The 17,593-nt window shown below is 44.4% G+C and overlaps 1 protein-coding gene across 4 annotated transcripts; it reads left to right on the forward strand.

Moving 5' to 3' along the window:
• Window positions 1-1,311: 1,311 nt before the first annotated feature.
• Window positions 1,312-16,699, forward strand: LOC115129813 (nardilysin-like). 4 transcript variants are annotated; one of them, XM_065018858.1, is made up of 32 exons: window positions 1,312-1,433; window positions 2,374-2,598; window positions 2,888-3,081; window positions 3,175-3,256; window positions 3,449-3,602; window positions 3,699-3,772; window positions 3,871-3,966; window positions 4,108-4,230; window positions 4,377-4,434; window positions 4,520-4,593; window positions 4,766-4,835; window positions 6,397-6,474; window positions 6,572-6,692; window positions 7,022-7,080; window positions 7,211-7,265; window positions 7,347-7,451; window positions 8,186-8,309; window positions 10,569-10,655; window positions 10,746-10,865; window positions 13,003-13,054; window positions 13,946-14,096; window positions 14,193-14,320; window positions 14,415-14,580; window positions 14,688-14,719; window positions 14,829-14,967; window positions 15,077-15,124; window positions 15,219-15,271; window positions 15,472-15,555; window positions 15,742-15,832; window positions 15,923-16,039; window positions 16,185-16,274; window positions 16,374-16,699. In XM_065018858.1, the coding sequence occupies exons 1-32, from the start codon at window positions 1,319-1,321 to the stop codon at window positions 16,602-16,604; spliced, it is 3,396 nt and encodes a 1,131-aa protein (XP_064874930.1). In that variant the 5' UTR covers window positions 1,312-1,318; the 3' UTR covers window positions 16,605-16,699. The 4 variants fall into 4 exon arrangements, with proteins under 4 accessions (XP_064874930.1, XP_064874928.1, XP_064874931.1 ...); XM_065018859.1 differs by having other exon boundaries at window positions 1,344-1,433; window positions 2,844-3,081; XM_065018856.1 differs by having other exon boundaries at window positions 3,175-3,602.
• Window positions 16,700-17,593: the final 894 nt, after the last annotated feature.

A 17,593-nucleotide genomic window follows, 5' to 3' on the forward strand; every position in this document is an offset into this window, starting at 1 on the left:
ACGAGTTCAACAGAGTTAAGAACACAAACTGGAAATGCAGTCTTTGTTGTTGAAAATGTATGCTATACCCCATCCACACTGAAGAGGCTCTGACATGTACATCAACCAGGGATAAAGAGAAAGTTAACACTGTGAAATGTTTCATACTTAATTGAAGTTTAGTGTCTGTTGACATGTTGGAAAAGATTAAAGGTCTACAATTTCTGTTTTTCAATATTACATTTTTATTCATTGATTTACTGGCCACCATTACTGTGGTTACATGTTCAGTATATGTATTGACCAGCAAACCCACTGCAACCTACCTCACCAGCTCAGTGTGCAATATAGAAGGGTAGTCAGCGGACATTAGGTCACATGACCAAGGAGCTATTGAAATTTTACATTTAGAAAAATTCATGTAAAACGTGGGAGATGAAAATGGACAAACTAAAGGGTGTGCAATGTGTAGGCCCACTGAATGGACATTCTGAACCTTGTTTGAAGTCACCAGGTCACATGACCAAGGAGCTATTGAAATTTTACATTTTGAAAAATTAATGTAAAATCATGTGAGATGAAAATGCACAAACTAAAGGGTGTGCAATGTGTGTCTATGCCATCAGGTTAGCTACAACCAGTTTTTACAGTATTGGGAGTAATGGTTAAAGAGCTATTTAAATTTGAAACATTTCATTTGTCACTATGTTGACGGTCCCTAACTGCTGTTGGTGGACGTAAGGAAAACGACAGGCGAATATCCGTGGAATATCCAACCTGAAACTAACTTTACCTCGGCTCGCACGTTGAACTGTAAAGCCTACAGACCATCAACAGACAAACTATATCAATATCTGCCTGTTGTCGCCTACCCCCTAGCGGCTTAACACTGCCACTGGAAGGTTTGGAATTTAGGAAGCAATTTAATAGAACGTATCAATTGTATTCTACTGTATCTGCATCACAATGTACAGTAAAGTAGCCTATCTCAAGCCTATCCATGGACAAGCCAACTAGCGACTGTAACTACCTCGATGCAATGAATGGGTGCTGAAAAATATAAACTTATTATGGACTGCTGTAATGCGGGACTGTGGTAATATAGGTCCTGCCAGACAACTTGTCGATACTGTCCATTTTGTTGTTGCTCCTAGTGATACAGTATTTGTTAGTTACAATGTAACAAACAGTCTCGTGTTGCTGCTACAATGTAACCACAGTGTGAAGAGTAGAGAAGTTCCCACGTGTCGGGTATTTTTGCCCAATCACGATCGTTCAAAGTTCCCCTAATCACGCCCTTGGGTGTGTCTGCCTTGTTTCGGAGCAATCAAATGTTGCAATGTTGAAATGCTCTTCGTTTTCGACGAATCAAGCCGCCCCTTATGGCAAAAATAATCATCCTACCATATGCAGGGGGAACACTAGTTTCCATCCCTGTGATATCAAGAAGCAAGGTATGGAAACATCTCCGGGACCAACGCTACTTCGTTAGCTGTCAAACTTGAAAAAACACAAGTGTCATTTCTAGGACATAGAACCAATTTGAAGTATACGTTCCTGTAGTAGAAACGTTGGGTGGGGTTTGACATGTGTTGTGTGTGAGTCGCTAGCCTAGAAAAGTCTGAGGCTTTTTGATAGACTGTTGTCGGTCGACCGTGGTGAAGTAGCATGTAGCCTGCTATCTCTGTGTTACTGTATATTTCATCTTATTGCCATGTTGTAACCGATGTCTCGCTTGCTACAGTTTGCTGCTAGCGATATAAGTTGGCTGACTTGCAGTGCTGACTGAGCCTACATAAAGCCCGCAGAGAGGCGAACCGGGGACCGTGCAGTGTAGGGCACTGGGGTTGTTTTTTCAGCTGACACACAGCTGAATACGGGCGTTGGGTGAATAGATGTATTGTCGCCTCATCATCACTGTCATTGCATCTGTTGAATGTGTCTGGCATGACCATCCTTTTTTGACAGCTGATCAAACTAACACATAGATGTTTGCGTCACAGTCTTCCTTTCAATAACTGTCATTTATTGCACTTCTTGACAGACATGTCATTAAAATACAATATTCTCTGGGTAGTCTAGTTTAAGCAATACTTTTAAATTAAATGAAGTCCAGCCCATCACCATTGCTGTCCTTAGAGTGACACGCTGTGTCACAGTGTTGGCCAGTAGAGCAGGGCCATTCAATTCCAGGGCCCAAACCCATGTGGTTGTCATACCTGCTAATCAGGTAACTGACTCAGACCTGGCACCCAAGGTGAATGGACTCTACCCGATCAGTGACATGAATGAACTTCCAAGTAGAGAAGAGTCCCTCCAGACCTGGAGTTGAATAACCTGTCTATTGGTTTCCCTGTGTCCTATTCACCGTGGCCCGCTGTTGTCGCCTCACAGTGCCAAAGTGTCGTCGCTATTCAGAATGCCACAGACCAACAAGTCCAGAAGTACCTCGGCCAGTGGCTCTAGTACCGGACCGGACCGAGGGGAGGAAAGAGAAGAAGAAAGAGAGGAAGCTGAGCCAGGGCCAAAGGTCCAAGTCCAGGAAGCAGGGGATGGAGGAGGAGAGAACACTGGAGACCCGGAGATCATCAAGTCCCCTAGTGACCCCAAACAGTACAGGTAACATCAATGTTTACCTTACACACCAACGTTTGTGTGTGTATGTGTGTGTGTGTGTGTGTGTGGGGGGGACTGTGTGAGAGAGAGAGACTGTGTTTGTCTTTCTTTCCATCTGTCTGTTTGTCTGTCTGCGAGTCTCGCACGCAGTAAAAAGTAAACAGCTGGAGGGCCAAATTGTGTGTGTGGTTGTGTCAGCATCTTAGGATAAGAGAATATTGTTTACCTCTGTCTAACCCCTCCCACAGGCACATCGAGCTGACCAATGGACTTCGAGTTATGCTAATTTCAGATTTCACTGGTCTCGCCTCCTCTGGAGACGACGAATCAGAGGAGGAGGAGGAACTGGGGGAGGAGGAAGAGGAGGAAGAAGACTCAGGAGAGGGAACAGAGGAAGAGTCTGAAGAAGATGAAGATGACAAGGACAGTGACTTTGAGGATGATGAGGATGGAGGGAAGAGGAAGAAGAGACACTCAGAGAAACAGGTGAGAGGGTGACCTGAAGAGGAAATAACAGCACATTAGCAGCAATAGTAATAAGGGTATTGATGATTGTGTGTTTGTGTGTGTGTGTGTCAGTCTGCAGCAGCGCTGTGTGTGGGTATTGGCAGCTTCAGTGACCCTAATGACCTCCCAGGCCTTGCCCATTTCCTGGAACACAGTGAGTATCTCCTCCCTCTCTCCTCTCCTCTCTCTCTTCCCTCTCTTTTCTCCTCTCCTTTCTCTCTCCTCTCTCTCTCCTCCCTCTCTCCTCTCCCTCTCCTCCCTCTCTCCTCTCCTCCCTCTCTCCTCTCCTCTCTCTCCTCCCTCTCCTCCCTCTCTTTTCTCCTCTCCTCCCTCTCTCCTCCTGTAGTGGTGTTCATGGGCAGTGAGAAGTACCCATCAGAGAATGGTTTCGATGCCTTCCTGAAGAAACATGGGGGTAGTGACAACGCCTCCACGGACTGTGAGAGAACCGTCTTCCAGTTTGACGTCCAGAGAAAGAAATTCAGAGAGGCTCTGGACAGGTCAGCAACACACCACCATTATAGTCTCTGTGCCTTGTCTCTTGATTAGGATTAGTCCATCTGACTCTGTACCTGTCTGTGATTGGCTCTCTCCAGATGGGCCCAGTTCTTCATCTGTCCTCTGATGATCCGAGACGCCATCGACAGGGAGGTGGAAGCTGTCGACTCTGGTGAGAGGCATTCTGGGAATAATTTTTTGTTTTTGTCCTTATTCAGACCTTATGCACTGGTTATGTAGTGACCTGCTCCCCCTTCTCTCTTTTATCAGAGTACCAACTGGCCAAGCCGTCTGACTCTCACAGGAAAGAGATGTTGTTTGGGAGTCTAGCAAAGCCAGGTCACCCTATGGGCAAGTTCTGCTGGGGTGAGGGCAGACACACACACACACACACAAACTACTCTGTGTACTGTGTTGTCATGTGTAAACGAGACAGATGGTGTGTAATTGTGGTATGTGACTGAGCTGTTGTCATGGTTTCCACCGGTGGCTGTCATGGTTTCCCAGGTAACGTCCAGACTCTGAAGACAGAGCCCAGGAAAAAGAGGATCAATGTTTACAAGAGGCTCCGCTCCTTCTGGAAGAGACATTACTCTGCCCACTACATGACCCTGGCTGTGCAGTCTAAAGGTGTGTGTGTGTGTGTGTGTGTGTGTGTGTGTGTGTGTGTGTGTGTGTGTGTGTGTGTGTGTGTGTGTGTGTGTGTGTGTGTGAGAGAGAGAGACCGGCTGCTCAGTCACACATGTAACTCTGTTGTCCTCCTCTGTTGTGTGTAGAGAAGCTGGACACTCTAGAGGAGTGGGTGAAGGAGATCTTCAGTGGAGTTCCCAACAAGTGAGTCTCAGTTGAGGATGAATCCCTCACCATTCATATTATAATATGGCCATTTAGCGAACACTTACTGAACCCTGTTCCTCAGTGCTCAGCCCAAGCCGGACTTCTCTGAACTGCTGGATCCCTTTGATACTCCAGCCTTCAACAAGCTGTACAGAGGTAGGAACACCTGCTCTATTGAGCTGACCTGCACAGCCTTCTTTCCTGATCTCCATTAGAGCCATACAGCTTCAGTTCAGCTCACTGAAAACAGGATTTTGAATGGGAATCAATTGTTGGTTCCCAAAAAGATATGCTCACATGTGTAGTAAGACATAGCTGTGTGTTTCAGTTGTTCCTGTGAGGAAGGTCCATGCTCTGACCATCACCTGGTCCCTGCCTCCTCAGGAGAAACACTACAGGTAAGAAACACAACTATAGATAATACAGCTACTCCAGATAGTACAGCTACTACAGATAATACAGCTACTACAGATAATACAGCTACTACAGATAATACAGCTACTACAGATAATACAGCTACTACAGATATTACAGCTACTACAGATAATACAGCTACTACAGATAATACAGCTACTACAGATATTACAGCTACTACAGATAATACAGCTACTACAGATAATACAGCTACTACAGATAATACAGCTACTACAGATAATACAGCTACTACAGATAATACAGCTACTACAGATAATACAGCTATTACAGATATTACAGCTACTACAGATAATACAGCTACTACAGATAATACAGCTATTACAGATAATACAGCTACTACAGATAATACAGCTACTACAGATAATACAGCTACTACAGATAATACAGCTACTACAGATAATACAGCTACTACAGATAATACAGCTACTACAGATAATACAGCTATTACAGATAATACAGCTACTACAGATAATACAGCTACTACAGATATTACAGCTACTACAGATAATACAGCTATTACAGATATTACAGCTACTACAGATATTACAGCTACTACAGATAATACAGCTACTACAGATAATACAGCTACTACAGATAATACAGCTACTACAGATAATACAGCTACTACAGACAATACAGCTATACTGCTACAGATAATACATATAATACAGCTACTACAGACAATACAGATATTACAGATAATACAGCTACTACAGACAATACAGCTATACTGCTACAGATAATACATATAATACAGCTACTACAGATAATACAGCTATTACAGATATTACAGATAATACAGCTACTATAAATATTACAGATAATACAGCTATACTGCTACAGATAATACAGCTACTACAGACAATACAGCTATACTGCTACAGATAATACAGCTGCTACAGATAATACAGCTGCTACAGAAAATACAGCTGCTACAGAAAATACAGCTGCTACAGAAAATACAGCTGCTACAGAAAATACAGCTACTACAGGTAATACAGCTGCTACAGATAATACAGCTACTACAGATATTACAGCTACTACAGATAATACAGCTGCTACAGATAATACAGCTACTACAGAAAATACAGATAATACAGCTACTGCAGATAATACAGGTATATAATACAGGTACTACATATAATACAGCTATTACACATAATACAGCTGCTACAGATAATACAGCTACCACGGATATTACAGCTATTACAGATAATACAGCTGCTACAACTATTACAGCTATTACATATAATACAGCTGCTACAGATAATACAGGTATATAATACAGGTACTCCAGATAATACAGGTAATACAGATAATACAGCTAATATAATCTCTACATCTCTCTCTCGCTACATATAATACAGCTATTACAGATAATACAGCTATTACAGATAATACAGCTACTACAGCTAATACAGCTATATAACAGAGGAACTACAGGAGAGATACTACAGTTGATGATGCACCTCTCTCTCTGCCTCACTGTTTCTGCCTCTCTCCATCCCCTCATCACTCTCTCAGGGTGAAGCCTCTCCACTACATCTCTTGGCTGATTGGTCACGAGGGCACAGGCAGCATCCTATCAATTCTCAGGAGGAAGTGAGTCAGAACTACGGCATACAGGACTACATAACCCATAATGCACCGCTTTATAGCTATGTTTATGTGGTAACTGTGCTGAGGTGTGTGTGTGTAGGTGCTGGGCCATGGCTCTGTTTGGAGGGAACAGTGAAACAGGCTTTGACCAGAACTCTACCTACTCCATCTTCTCCATCTCCATCACACTCACTGACCAAGGATTCCAGAACTTCTACCAGGTTGGTACACAGTCACTGACCAAGGATTTCAGAACTTTTACACACACACACACACACACACACACACACACACACACACACACACACACACACACACACACACTCAAAATCCTATTTTCCCTAACCCTAATCCTAACTCTAGTTATAAACCTAACCCCTAAGCCTAAAATTGTATTTTTACAAGTGAGGACTGGCAAAATGTCCTCACTTCTCTGAATTTTAGTTGGCTTACTATTCTAGTGAGCACTTTTGGTACTCACAAGTATAGTAAAACGTACATACACAGACTATTGGTACACAGTACACACATTATCTGTGTTTCTCTTCAGGTGGCTCACCTGGTCTTCCAGTACCTCAAGATGATGCAGAGCCTGGGCCCCCAACAACGGTAGTGTCTCTGTGTGATTAGGGCTTTATTATAGGCATGTGAAATGCAGAATATGTGCTTTATTTATACAGTATATGAGTATCTATCTCTCTATCTCTCACTCTCTCTCTTTCTCTCTCTATGTTTGTAGGATCTATGAGGAGATTCAAAAGATTGAAGACAACGAGTTTCACTACCAGGAACAGGTAAATACTAGCATTCTCCTCCTATCTACAAGTACAGGAATGAATATACCCAACCAAACGATGCACCCCTGTGTGTTTCAGACGGACCCTATAGAGTATGTGGAGGATATCTGTGAGAACATGCAGCTGTTTCCTACAGAACACTTCCTCACCGGAGACCAGCTCATGTTCCAGTATTCACCTGAGGTACGGACTGTGTGTGTGTGTTTAGGTGATTGTTGTGGCCCTTTCCTTGCTTACTAAGCTAATCTGGTGTGTGTGTGTGTGTGTGTTTAGGTGATTGTTGTGGCCCTTTCCTTGCTTACTAAACTAATCTGGTGTGTGTGTGTGTGTGTGTGTGTTTAGGTGATTGTTGTGGCCCTTTCCTTGCTTACTAAGCTAATCTGGTGTGTGTGTGTGTGTTTAGGTGATTGTTGTGGCCCTTTCCTTGCTTACTAAACTAATCTGGTGTGTGTGTGTGTGTGTGTGTGTTTAGGTGATTGTTGTGGCCCTTTCCTTGCTTACTAAGCTAATCTGGTGTGTGTGTGTGTGTGTTTAGGTGATTGTTGTGGCCCTTTCCTTGCTTACTAAACTAATCTGTGTGTGTGTGTGTGTGTGTGTGTGTTTAGGTGATTGTTGTGGCCCTTTCCTTGCTTACTAAACTAATCTGGTGTGTGTGTGTGTGTGTGTGTGTGTTTAGGTGATTGTTGTGGCCCTTTCCTTGCTTACTAAACTAATCTGGTGTGTGTGTGTGTGTTTAGGTGATTGTTGCGGCCCTTTCCTTGCTTACTAAAATAATTGTGTGTGTGTGTGTGTGTGTGTGTGTGTTTAGGTGATTGTTGTGGCCCTTTCCTTGCTTACTAAACTAATCTGGTGTGTGTGTGTGTGTGTGTGTGTGTGTGTGTGTGTGTGTGTGTGTGTGTGTGTGTGTGTGTGTGTAGGTGATCAGTGCGGCCCTGTCCTTGCTGACTCCAGACAGATCCAACCTGTTGCTGCTCTCTCCAGACCATGAATGCCACTGTCCCCTCAGGGAGAAATGGTTTGGGACACACTACAGCGTAGAGGGTGATACATACATACATACATACATACATACATACATACATACATACATACATACATACATACATACATACATACATACATACATACATACATACATACATACATACATACATACATACATACATACATACATACATACATACATACAATACATACATACATACATACATACATACATACATACATACATACATACATACATACATACATACATACATACATACTACAGTGCCTTCAGAAAGTATTCACACCACTTGTCCTATTCTACATTTTGTTGTGTTACAGCCTGAATTCAAAATGGATTAAATATACGTTTTTCTCTCACCCATCTACACACCATACCCCATAATGACAAACTGAAAACATGTTTTTAGAAATGTATTTACAGAAGTATTCACATTCCTGAGTCAATACATGTTAGAAGCACCTTTGGCAGTGATTATAGCTGTGAGTCTTTCTGGGTAAGTCACTAAGAGCTTTGTACACTTGGATTGTACAATATTTGCACATGATTCTTTTTAAAATTCTTCAAGCTCTGTCAAGTTGGTTGTTAATCATTGCTAGGACAGCCATTTTCACATCTTGCCATAGATTTTCAAGCCGATTTTAAGTCAAAGCTGTAACTAGGCCATTCAGGAACATTCAATATTGTCTTGGTAAACAACTCTAGTGTAGATAAGTGTTTTAGGTTAATGTCCTGTTGAAAGGTGAACTTGTCAGCCGTGTCTGTTGGAAAGCAGACTGAACCAGGTTTTCCTCGAGGATATTGCCGGTGCTTTGCTCTATTCCGTTTATTTTTATCCTAGTCATGCCGTTGACACGCATACCAATAACATGTTGCAGCCACCACCATGCTTGAAAATATGAAGAGTGGTACTCAGTGATGTGTTGTGTTGGATTTGGCCCAAACATAACGCTGTCACGCCCTGGTCTAAGTATTTTGTGTTTTTCTTCATGTATTGGGTCAGGCCAGGGTGTGGCATGGAGTTTTTGTATTGTGGTGTGTTTTGTCTTGGGGTTTTGGTGTGTATGTATTTGGGATTGTAGCTAGTGGGGTTATCTAGCAAAGTCTATGGCTGTCTGGAGTGGTTCTCAATCAGAGGCAGGTGCTTATTGTTGTCTCTGATTGGGAACCATATTTAGGCAGCCATATTCTTTGAGTTTGTCGTGGGTGATTGTCCTTAGTGGCTTTGTTCCTGTCGCTGTATTTAGTTGACAAGTATAGGCTGTTTCGGTTTTCATTACGTTTATTGTTTTGTAGTGTTTTGTGTTTATTCGTATTTACGTTTGTTTTCATTAAACATGGATCGCAATCTACACGCTGCAGTTTGGTCCGACTCTCCTTCACCACACCTAGAAAGCGGTTACAAACGCTTTCTATTCAGGACATAAAGTTTATTTCTTTCCCACATGTTTTTCAGTTTTACTTTAATGCCTTAATGGAAGCAGGATGCTTTGTAATATTTTTTATTCTGTACAGGCTAGTGTTGTGGAGCAACTACAATGTTGTTGATACATTCTCAGTTTTCTCCTATCACAGCCATTAAACTCTGTAACTGGTTTCCTTCCTCTCTGGCAACTGAGTTAGGAAGGACACTTGTGTCTTTGTTGTGACTGGGTGTGTTGATACACCATCCGACGTGTAATTAATAACTTCACCATGCTCAAAGGGATATTCAATGTCTGTTTATTTTTTATTTTTTTACCCATCTTCCAATGGTGCCCTTCTTTGCGAAGCATTGGAAAACCTCCCTGGTCTTTGCGGTTGAATCTGTGCTTGAAATGTACTGCTCGACTGAGGGACCTTACAGATAATTGTTTGTGTGGGGTACAGAGATGAGGTAGTCATTCAAAAATCATGTTAAACACTATTATTCATCACAGAGTGAGTCCATGCAATTTATTATGTGACTTGTTAAGAAAATGTTTACTCCTGAACGTATTTCGGATTTTAGGGGTCGAATACGTATTTACTCATTTAAGCTTTTCATTTTTAATGAATTTGTAAAAGATGTTGAAAAACAATTCCACTTTGACATTATGGGGTATGGTGTGTAGACCAGTGACACAAAATCTCAATTGAATCCATTTGAAATTCAGGCTGTAACACAACAAGATGTGGAAAAGGTCAAGATGTATGTATACTTTCTGAAGGCCCTCTATGTGTTTGCATTATTAGAGGAGCAGATCATGTCAACATGGTCCCAGTATGTAGAGAAAGAGAGAGGGTATCCTGATAGTTGTCTCTTCTCTGTCCAGATATCCAGCAGGAGTGGAGAGAGCGCTGGAACGGAGACTTTGAGCACAGCTCTGACCTGCACCTTCCTGTCGAGAACAAGTTCATCGGTTAGTGTCTGTGTGTGTGTGTGTGTGTGTGTGTGTGTCTGTGTGTTGTGAACCTTCCTAATGTGTTCATATTTTGTGTCTTCCTTCCAGCGACTGATTTCAGCCTGAAGCTGTCTGACTGTCCTGATACTGAGCTGCCAGTCAGAGTAACTGCCAACGACCGAGGATGCCTCTGGTACAAGAAGGACAACAAGTTCAACATACCCAAAGGTGTGTGTGTGTGTGTGTTAGGACTGTGACGGTCAAGGAATTTTGGATGATGGTAATTGGCCATCCAAATGACGCAATCTCCGTAATAAACATTTGAATAGTAATTTTTAAAAATTGAATGGGCGTCCCCATTCAAGTCAATGATGGCATCATGGGTGGACTGGTAATCATTGCGAGCGTACCCACGGGAGCAAAGCAGGAAGTGTAACCATCAATATGTGCCGTGATTTATTAGTTCAACCAGAGAAGAAGAGGCAAAGCGAGAGGGTTTACTCCGCCCAAATTCTATCCACGAAAATAAGACCAAGAAGTGAGGAACTTTTTGTATGGAGGTTAATGAGAGAGTGTTGAATTTGGTCAACAAAAAAATATAATTGCTATATTGCTACGTGAGGCTTATTTGATCAAATATATGTTTCTTAATGGTTAGGTTGTTACGAATGCTCTGATATAAGTGGACGCACGTGGAATTTGGCCAGGTTGGAAAAAAACAAATTATATCAGTTGTGCCTGTTGTTCACCCACACGTATCTGCCCTCTCATTGGCTAGAATGGTCCCACCTGAATGCCTTTCAAATTTGAGGACATATATTTCCATTGTTAGAGCGGTCACTCCACTATCTTGTCAATATAATTGAAAATCTTTGATTCAACTCAACTAACGTTACAAAAAATGCATTTCATTACAAGAGCCACATCAGTTAACATAATTTGAATGAACATTCTACATGACCATGGAAGCCGTTACATCCCAATACCATGCAGCCGTCCCTAGTGTACCCATGAGTTTACCAGTCAAATTGCCAGGGTAAGAAATTCCAAGCATATAGAGCCTATTAAAGGATTATTCTAATTGATAATTCTATGGTTCCAAGCCCGTTCTTTTCATGTGTGCTGCCGTTTCCTAGGCAACCGACGACTCGTTTGCTGCAACACCTTGCTGGTTTCCACTAGGAGCAACAAAGTTTTGTCTCGCTGTTTAGAGTACGTGTTACAGCAGAAACGGACTCCACCGCACAAATTCCAGGCCGTCCTCTTCGTACCCCAAAAACAAAAATGATGACGGTTATTTTATTTTCATAATGGTTTTCATCCGTACGGTAATTGTGCCAGCCCTAGTGTGTGTATGTGTTTCAAAGTAACTACTTTATAACACAAAAACACACACAATCTGGCGTCAATGTCCACATGTTCTCTTAAAGGAAAACTCCACCCAAAAACTTTTGGTATTTGTTTCATTAGTCCATTGTTGATATAGTCCAAAAATCTCAGCACTTTATAACTTGCATCATACTGGCATGAATTTCTGTATTTTGAATGTTATTTATCTTGAAAACATGATTGCTGACATGCAAAACATTTTGGGACAATATCAACAAAGGACTAGTGAAACGAATACCAAAATATTGTTTTTGGGTGGAGTTTTGCCTTAATCTTTATCTGGTACAGCCAGTAGAAAACTGTTCACCCCTCTGAGTCTGGTTCCTCTCTAGGTTTCTTCATAGGTTCCTTCCTTCTAGGGAGTTTTTCCTGGCAACTGTTCTTCTGCTGATGTATAAAGGGCTTTATAAAATACATTTGATTGGTTGAGTTACTACAACAGTGAACAATTAAAATGGTCAATAACTTTACTTTCATTGATCTGTCGTTTCTACTCTCTCTCCTTTGATCTGTCGTTTCTACTCTCTCTCCGTTGATCTGTCGTTTCTACTCTCTCTCCTTTGCTGATCTGTCATTTCTACTCTCCTTTGATCTGTCATTTCTACTCTCTCTCCGTTGATCTTTCATTTCTACTCTCTCTCCGTTGATCTGTCGTTTCTACTCTCTCTCCGTTGATCTGTCGTTTCTACTCTCTCTCCTTTGCTGATCTGTCATTTCTACTCTCTCCGTTGATCTGTCGTTTCTACTCTCTCTGTTGATCTGTCGTTTCTACTCTCTCTGTTGATCTGTCATTTCTACTCTCCGTTGATCTGTCGTTTCTACTCTCTCTCTGTTGATCTGTCGTTTCTACTCTCTCTCCATTGATCTGTCGTTTCTACTCTCTCTCCGTTGATCTGTCGTTTCTACTCTCTCTCCGTTGATCTGTCGTTTCTACTCTCTCTCTGTTGATCTGTCGTTTCTACTCTCTCTCCTTCAGCGTACATCCGCTTCCATCTCATCTCTCCGGTCATCCAGCAGTCAGCCAGGAAGTAAGTCCAGGGTTTAGTGAGCCATTAGCCAACAATTGTTTCACAGGTAGAGATTGTGCCAAAACTGCTAGCCTCTCGAGAATGCAGCCATAGCTAGGACCTGTTTTACACCGTTTTTTAATCCTTATTCTCTCTGCTTATCTCCCTCTCTCCACTCTCTCTCATCCCCAACCCTCCTTTCCCCCTCGCTCTCTCACTTCCTCCCCTTTCTCCACCTGCCCCTTCCTCTCTCTCTCTCTCTCACTCCCTCCCCTCTCTCCACCTGCCCCTTTCTCTCTCTCTCTCTCTCTCTCTCACTCCCTCCCCTCTCTCCACCCGCCCCTTCCCCTCTCTCTCTCTCTTTCTCTCTCTCACTCCCTCCCCTTTCTCCACCTGCCCCTTCCTCTCTCTCTCTCACTCCCTCCCTCTCTCCACCTGCCCCTTCTCTCTCTCTCTCTCACTCCCTCCCCTCTCTCCACCTGCCCCTTCCTCTCTCTCTCTCTCACTTCCTCCCCTTTCTCCACCTGCCCCTTCTCTCTCTCTCTCTCTCTCACTCCCTCCCTCTCTCCACCCGCCACTTCCTCTCTCTCTCTCTCACTCCCCCCTCTCTCCACCCGCCACTTCCTCTCTCTCTCTCTCTCTCACTCCCTCCCCTCTCTCTCTCTCTCTCTCACTCCCTCCCCTTTCTCCACCTGCCCCTTCCTCTCTCTCTCTCACTCCCTCCCCTCTCTCCATCCGCCACTTCCTCTCTCTCTCTCTCTCTCTCTCACTTCCTCCCCTTTCTCCACCTGCCCCTTCCTCTCTCTCTCTCTCTCTCTCTCTCTCTCTCACTTCCTCCCCTCTCTCCACCCGCCACTTCCTCTCTCTCTCTCGCTCTCACCCTGCCCCTCTGCTCTCTCTCCCCCTCCCTAGCCTGGTGTTATTTGACCTGCTAGTGAACATACTGGGTCATAACCTAGCAGAGCCAGCCTACGAGGCTGACGTGGCCCAGCTGGACTACAAGCTATCAGTAGGAGAACACGGACTGGTTATTAAGGTCAAGGGCTTCAACCACAAACTGCCTGTGAGTTAGACCCAGACACACTGCACCGCACCACACACACCACACTCACACACAAGGATGATGATGATGATGATGATGGTGTTCCCTCCTCTGTAGCTCCTGTTCCATCTGATCCTGGACCATCTGGCTGACTTCTCTGCCTGTCAAGATGTCTTCAATATGTTCTCTGAGCAGCTCAAAAAGGCCTATTTCAACATCCTCATACAACCTGAGAAACTGGGCAAGTACGTCACGCGTGTGTGCGTGTGGGTCTGTTTGTTGGTGTGTGTCCAACCTCACCATTGTCTTCTCTCTCTCGCACCAAACACACACTCTCAGGGACGTGCGGTTGTTGGTCCTGGAGCATGGTCGCTGGTCCATGGTAGAGAAGTACCAGGCGCTGGCAGACGGTGGTCTGACTGTAGAACAACTGATGGAGTTCAGCAGAACCTTCAAGACCCAGCTCTATGCAGAGGGACTGGTGCAGGGGAACTTCACTAGCCAGGTGACTGGACCATCAAAACACACACACACACACACACACACATTACACACCCTTTCCACTTGTATGATTTCTGCCGTTTATTAAAGTGGGATCTGTTTTCTCTACAGGAGTCAATCCAGTTCCTGCAGTACGTCACTGAGTAAGTTTACACACACACACACACACACACACACACACACACACACACACACACACACACACATATAACTATCTTTGCTGTCCTCTCTCGCTGTCCTCGTGTCTGTCAGTAAGCTGCAGTTCTCCAAGCTGCCAGCAGAGGTCCCAGTGTTGTTTAGAGTGGTGGAGCTGCCTCTGAAACAGCACGTCTGTAAGGTCAAAGCACTGAACAAGGGAGACCCCAACTCAGAGGTCACAGTCTACTACCAGGTACACACACACACTGGTACAATTCATCTGTTCATGACTGATTTACTCGCCTCTGACATTCATTCACTCTCTTCTCTTCCTCTCCCCTTCTCCCCCTCTCTCTCTCCAGTGTGGTCTGAAAACCCTCAGAGAACACACACTGATGGAGCTGCTGGTGGTGAGTACACCAACAACCGTTCATCATTTCACCCCCTAACCCCTCATCCCTTCTTCCTCTGACCTCTGTGTTGTTGATATTGTTGTGGTTCCAGATGCACATGGAGGAGCCCTGCTTTGACTTCCTCAGGACAAAAGAGACTCTGGGGTCAGTGTCTGTGTTTCACACTTCTCTGTCTCTCTGGTGACTAAATAGACCATGGAACCTCTGGAAAGAGTAGGAGTGTTAACCCCAGTGTCCCAACCTTCCTGAGTGTCCCAGTGTCTAAACCTTCTCCAGCTTCCAATTGGCTCAGTCAACTTAAACCCCTCTCTCTCCATCTCTCTCCCTCCGTCTCTCTCCTCCAGGTACCATGTTTATCCAACCTGCAGAAACACATCTGGAGTCCTGGGCTTCTCTGTCACGGTGGAAACACAGGCCACCAAGTTCAAGTGAGATCCTCATACTGACTGTATGAACCAATGCCATTGTGCACTGCAGTGACTTTGATGTGGTCTTCCCGAGGCTAGCAGTACTATCTCTTATGACCTGTAATGCCCCTTGTAGTAATGACAGTGGGCTCTCTCTCTCCATCTCGTCTCTCCATCTCTTCTCTTCTCTCTCCATCTTTCTTTCAGTACTGAGCTGGTAGAGTTGAAGATAGAGGAGTTTCTGTCTTCCTTTGGAGAGAAGTTGAGTGCCCTGACTGAGAGTGCCTTCAACACACAGGTGTGTGTTTCTGACTGACTATATATCTGAGTGTCCTGGAGTTTACTTGTTAAGCTGAAGGTGTGTGTGTGTGTGTGTGTGTGTGTACAGGTGACTGCGCTGGTCAAGCTAAAGGAGTGTGAGGACACACACCTGGGAGAGGAGGTGGACAGGAACTGGGCCGAGGTCGCTACACAGCAGTATGTCTTCAACAGGCTTCACAGAGAGGTGAGACACACACTGGACAATTTCAGTTTTTCTGTTTTTGTGGTGTGTGCAGAATTGTGTAGTTGCTGCAGTAGTTGCTTTCTGTAGTTGCTGCAGACGTTTCATGTGCGACTACGTGTGCTTACGTGTTTGTGTGTGTGAGTAGATTGAGGCCCTGAAGCAGATGACGAGAGCAGAGCTGGGATCCTGGTATCTGGAGCACCGCGGACACAACTGCAGAAAACTCAGTGTACATGTAAGTGTGTGTGCATAGGTGAGCAGTGTAATCAATGTTTAAGAGCTGTGTGCGTGCGTGCGTGTGTGTGTGCGCTCTAACATCAACCTCCCTCCCTAGGTGGTGGGTTTTGGGCCGGAGGAGGGCGACCCCCCAGGAGATGACGAGCAGAGTCGTCATGGCAACGGAGAGAGGGATGAGGAAGAGTGCGGCAGTTCGTCCTACGGAGAAGTGTCCAAACTGACCTTCCTCCCCGCCTCTCCCAAGATGGCCGCCGCTACATCCATCATGGACATTCCTTCATTTACCCAGAGCCTTACCCTCTTCCCATACCATAAGATCATCCAATAGACTACCAATATCTATTTTCTCAATATTTCTTTCAAACTCTCTCTCCTTCATTGCCTGACCATAATGTCATCTAATAAACTCAATGAGATACACTATCACTGTCTTTGGGGCTGACTCTCTCTATCACATATGTAACATAGTAGATATTCACAATATATCACAACTTCTTGTTCATTACTATGTCATAAGGCTTTAAAACTGCACCTCTGCCTCCCGGGTGGCGCAGTGGTTAAGGGCGCTGTACTGCAGCGCCAGCTGTGCCATCAGAGACTCTGGGTTCACGCCCAGGCTCTGTCGTAACCGGCCGCGACCGTCGTCCGGGTTAGGGAGGGCTTGGCCGGTAGGGATATCCTTGTCTCATCGCGCACCAGCGACTCCTGTGGCGGGCTGGACGCGGTGCGCGCTAATCAAGGTTGCCAGGTGCACGGTGTTTCCTCCGACACATTGGTGCAGCTTCCGGGTTGGATGCTCACTGTGTTAAGAAGCAGTGCGGCTTGTGTGTCGGAGGACGGCATGACTTTCAACCTTCGTCTCACCCGAGCCCGTACGGGAGTTGTAGCGATGAGACAAGATAGTAGCTACTACAACAATTGGACACTACGAAATTGGGGAGAAAAGGGGGTAAATAAAAACTGCACCTCTATAAGGTACTATGCATGTTTATAAGGCCCTTCACAGCGCATTTAGTAGGGTTACAACACGTTCTATAAATACAGTATGTAGTCTGCATCTAGTGGAGAATGTTTCTGCATAGTGTATGGCTTATGTAGACTTGCTATAAGCGTTCATAACAGCTTATTGGCAGTCAACAACCAGCTCCCTGCAACAAACACTGCAGTCACCCTCCTCTCACACAGCACACGCGGAATCAAAGATGGTGTATGCGCGGAATCAAAGATGGTGTATGCGCGGAATCAAAGATGGTGTATGCGCGGAATCAAAGATGGTGTACACGCGGAATCAAAGATGGTGTATGCGCGGAATCAAAG

Source organism: Oncorhynchus nerka, linkage group LG5, assembly GCF_034236695.1.
Source record: "Oncorhynchus nerka isolate Pitt River linkage group LG5, Oner_Uvic_2.0, whole genome shotgun sequence".
In the NCBI taxonomy this organism is placed as follows: Eukaryota; Metazoa; Chordata; class Actinopteri; order Salmoniformes; family Salmonidae; genus Oncorhynchus; species Oncorhynchus nerka.

Excerpts from the sequence above, each read along its gene's own strand:
- LOC115129813 (XM_065018856.1), top strand. The coding sequence starts at position 1,319 with ATGTTGAAATGCTCTTCGTTTTCGACGAATCAAGCCGCCCCTTATGGC. Across the intron at positions 4,594-4,765 it reads CTTCAACAAGCTGTACAGAG|TTGTTCCTGTGAGGAAGGTC; the intron begins GTAGGAACACCT and ends TGTGTGTTTCAG. Across the intron at positions 4,836-6,396 it reads CCTCAGGAGAAACACTACAG|GGTGAAGCCTCTCCACTACA; the intron begins GTAAGAAACACA and ends TCACTCTCTCAG.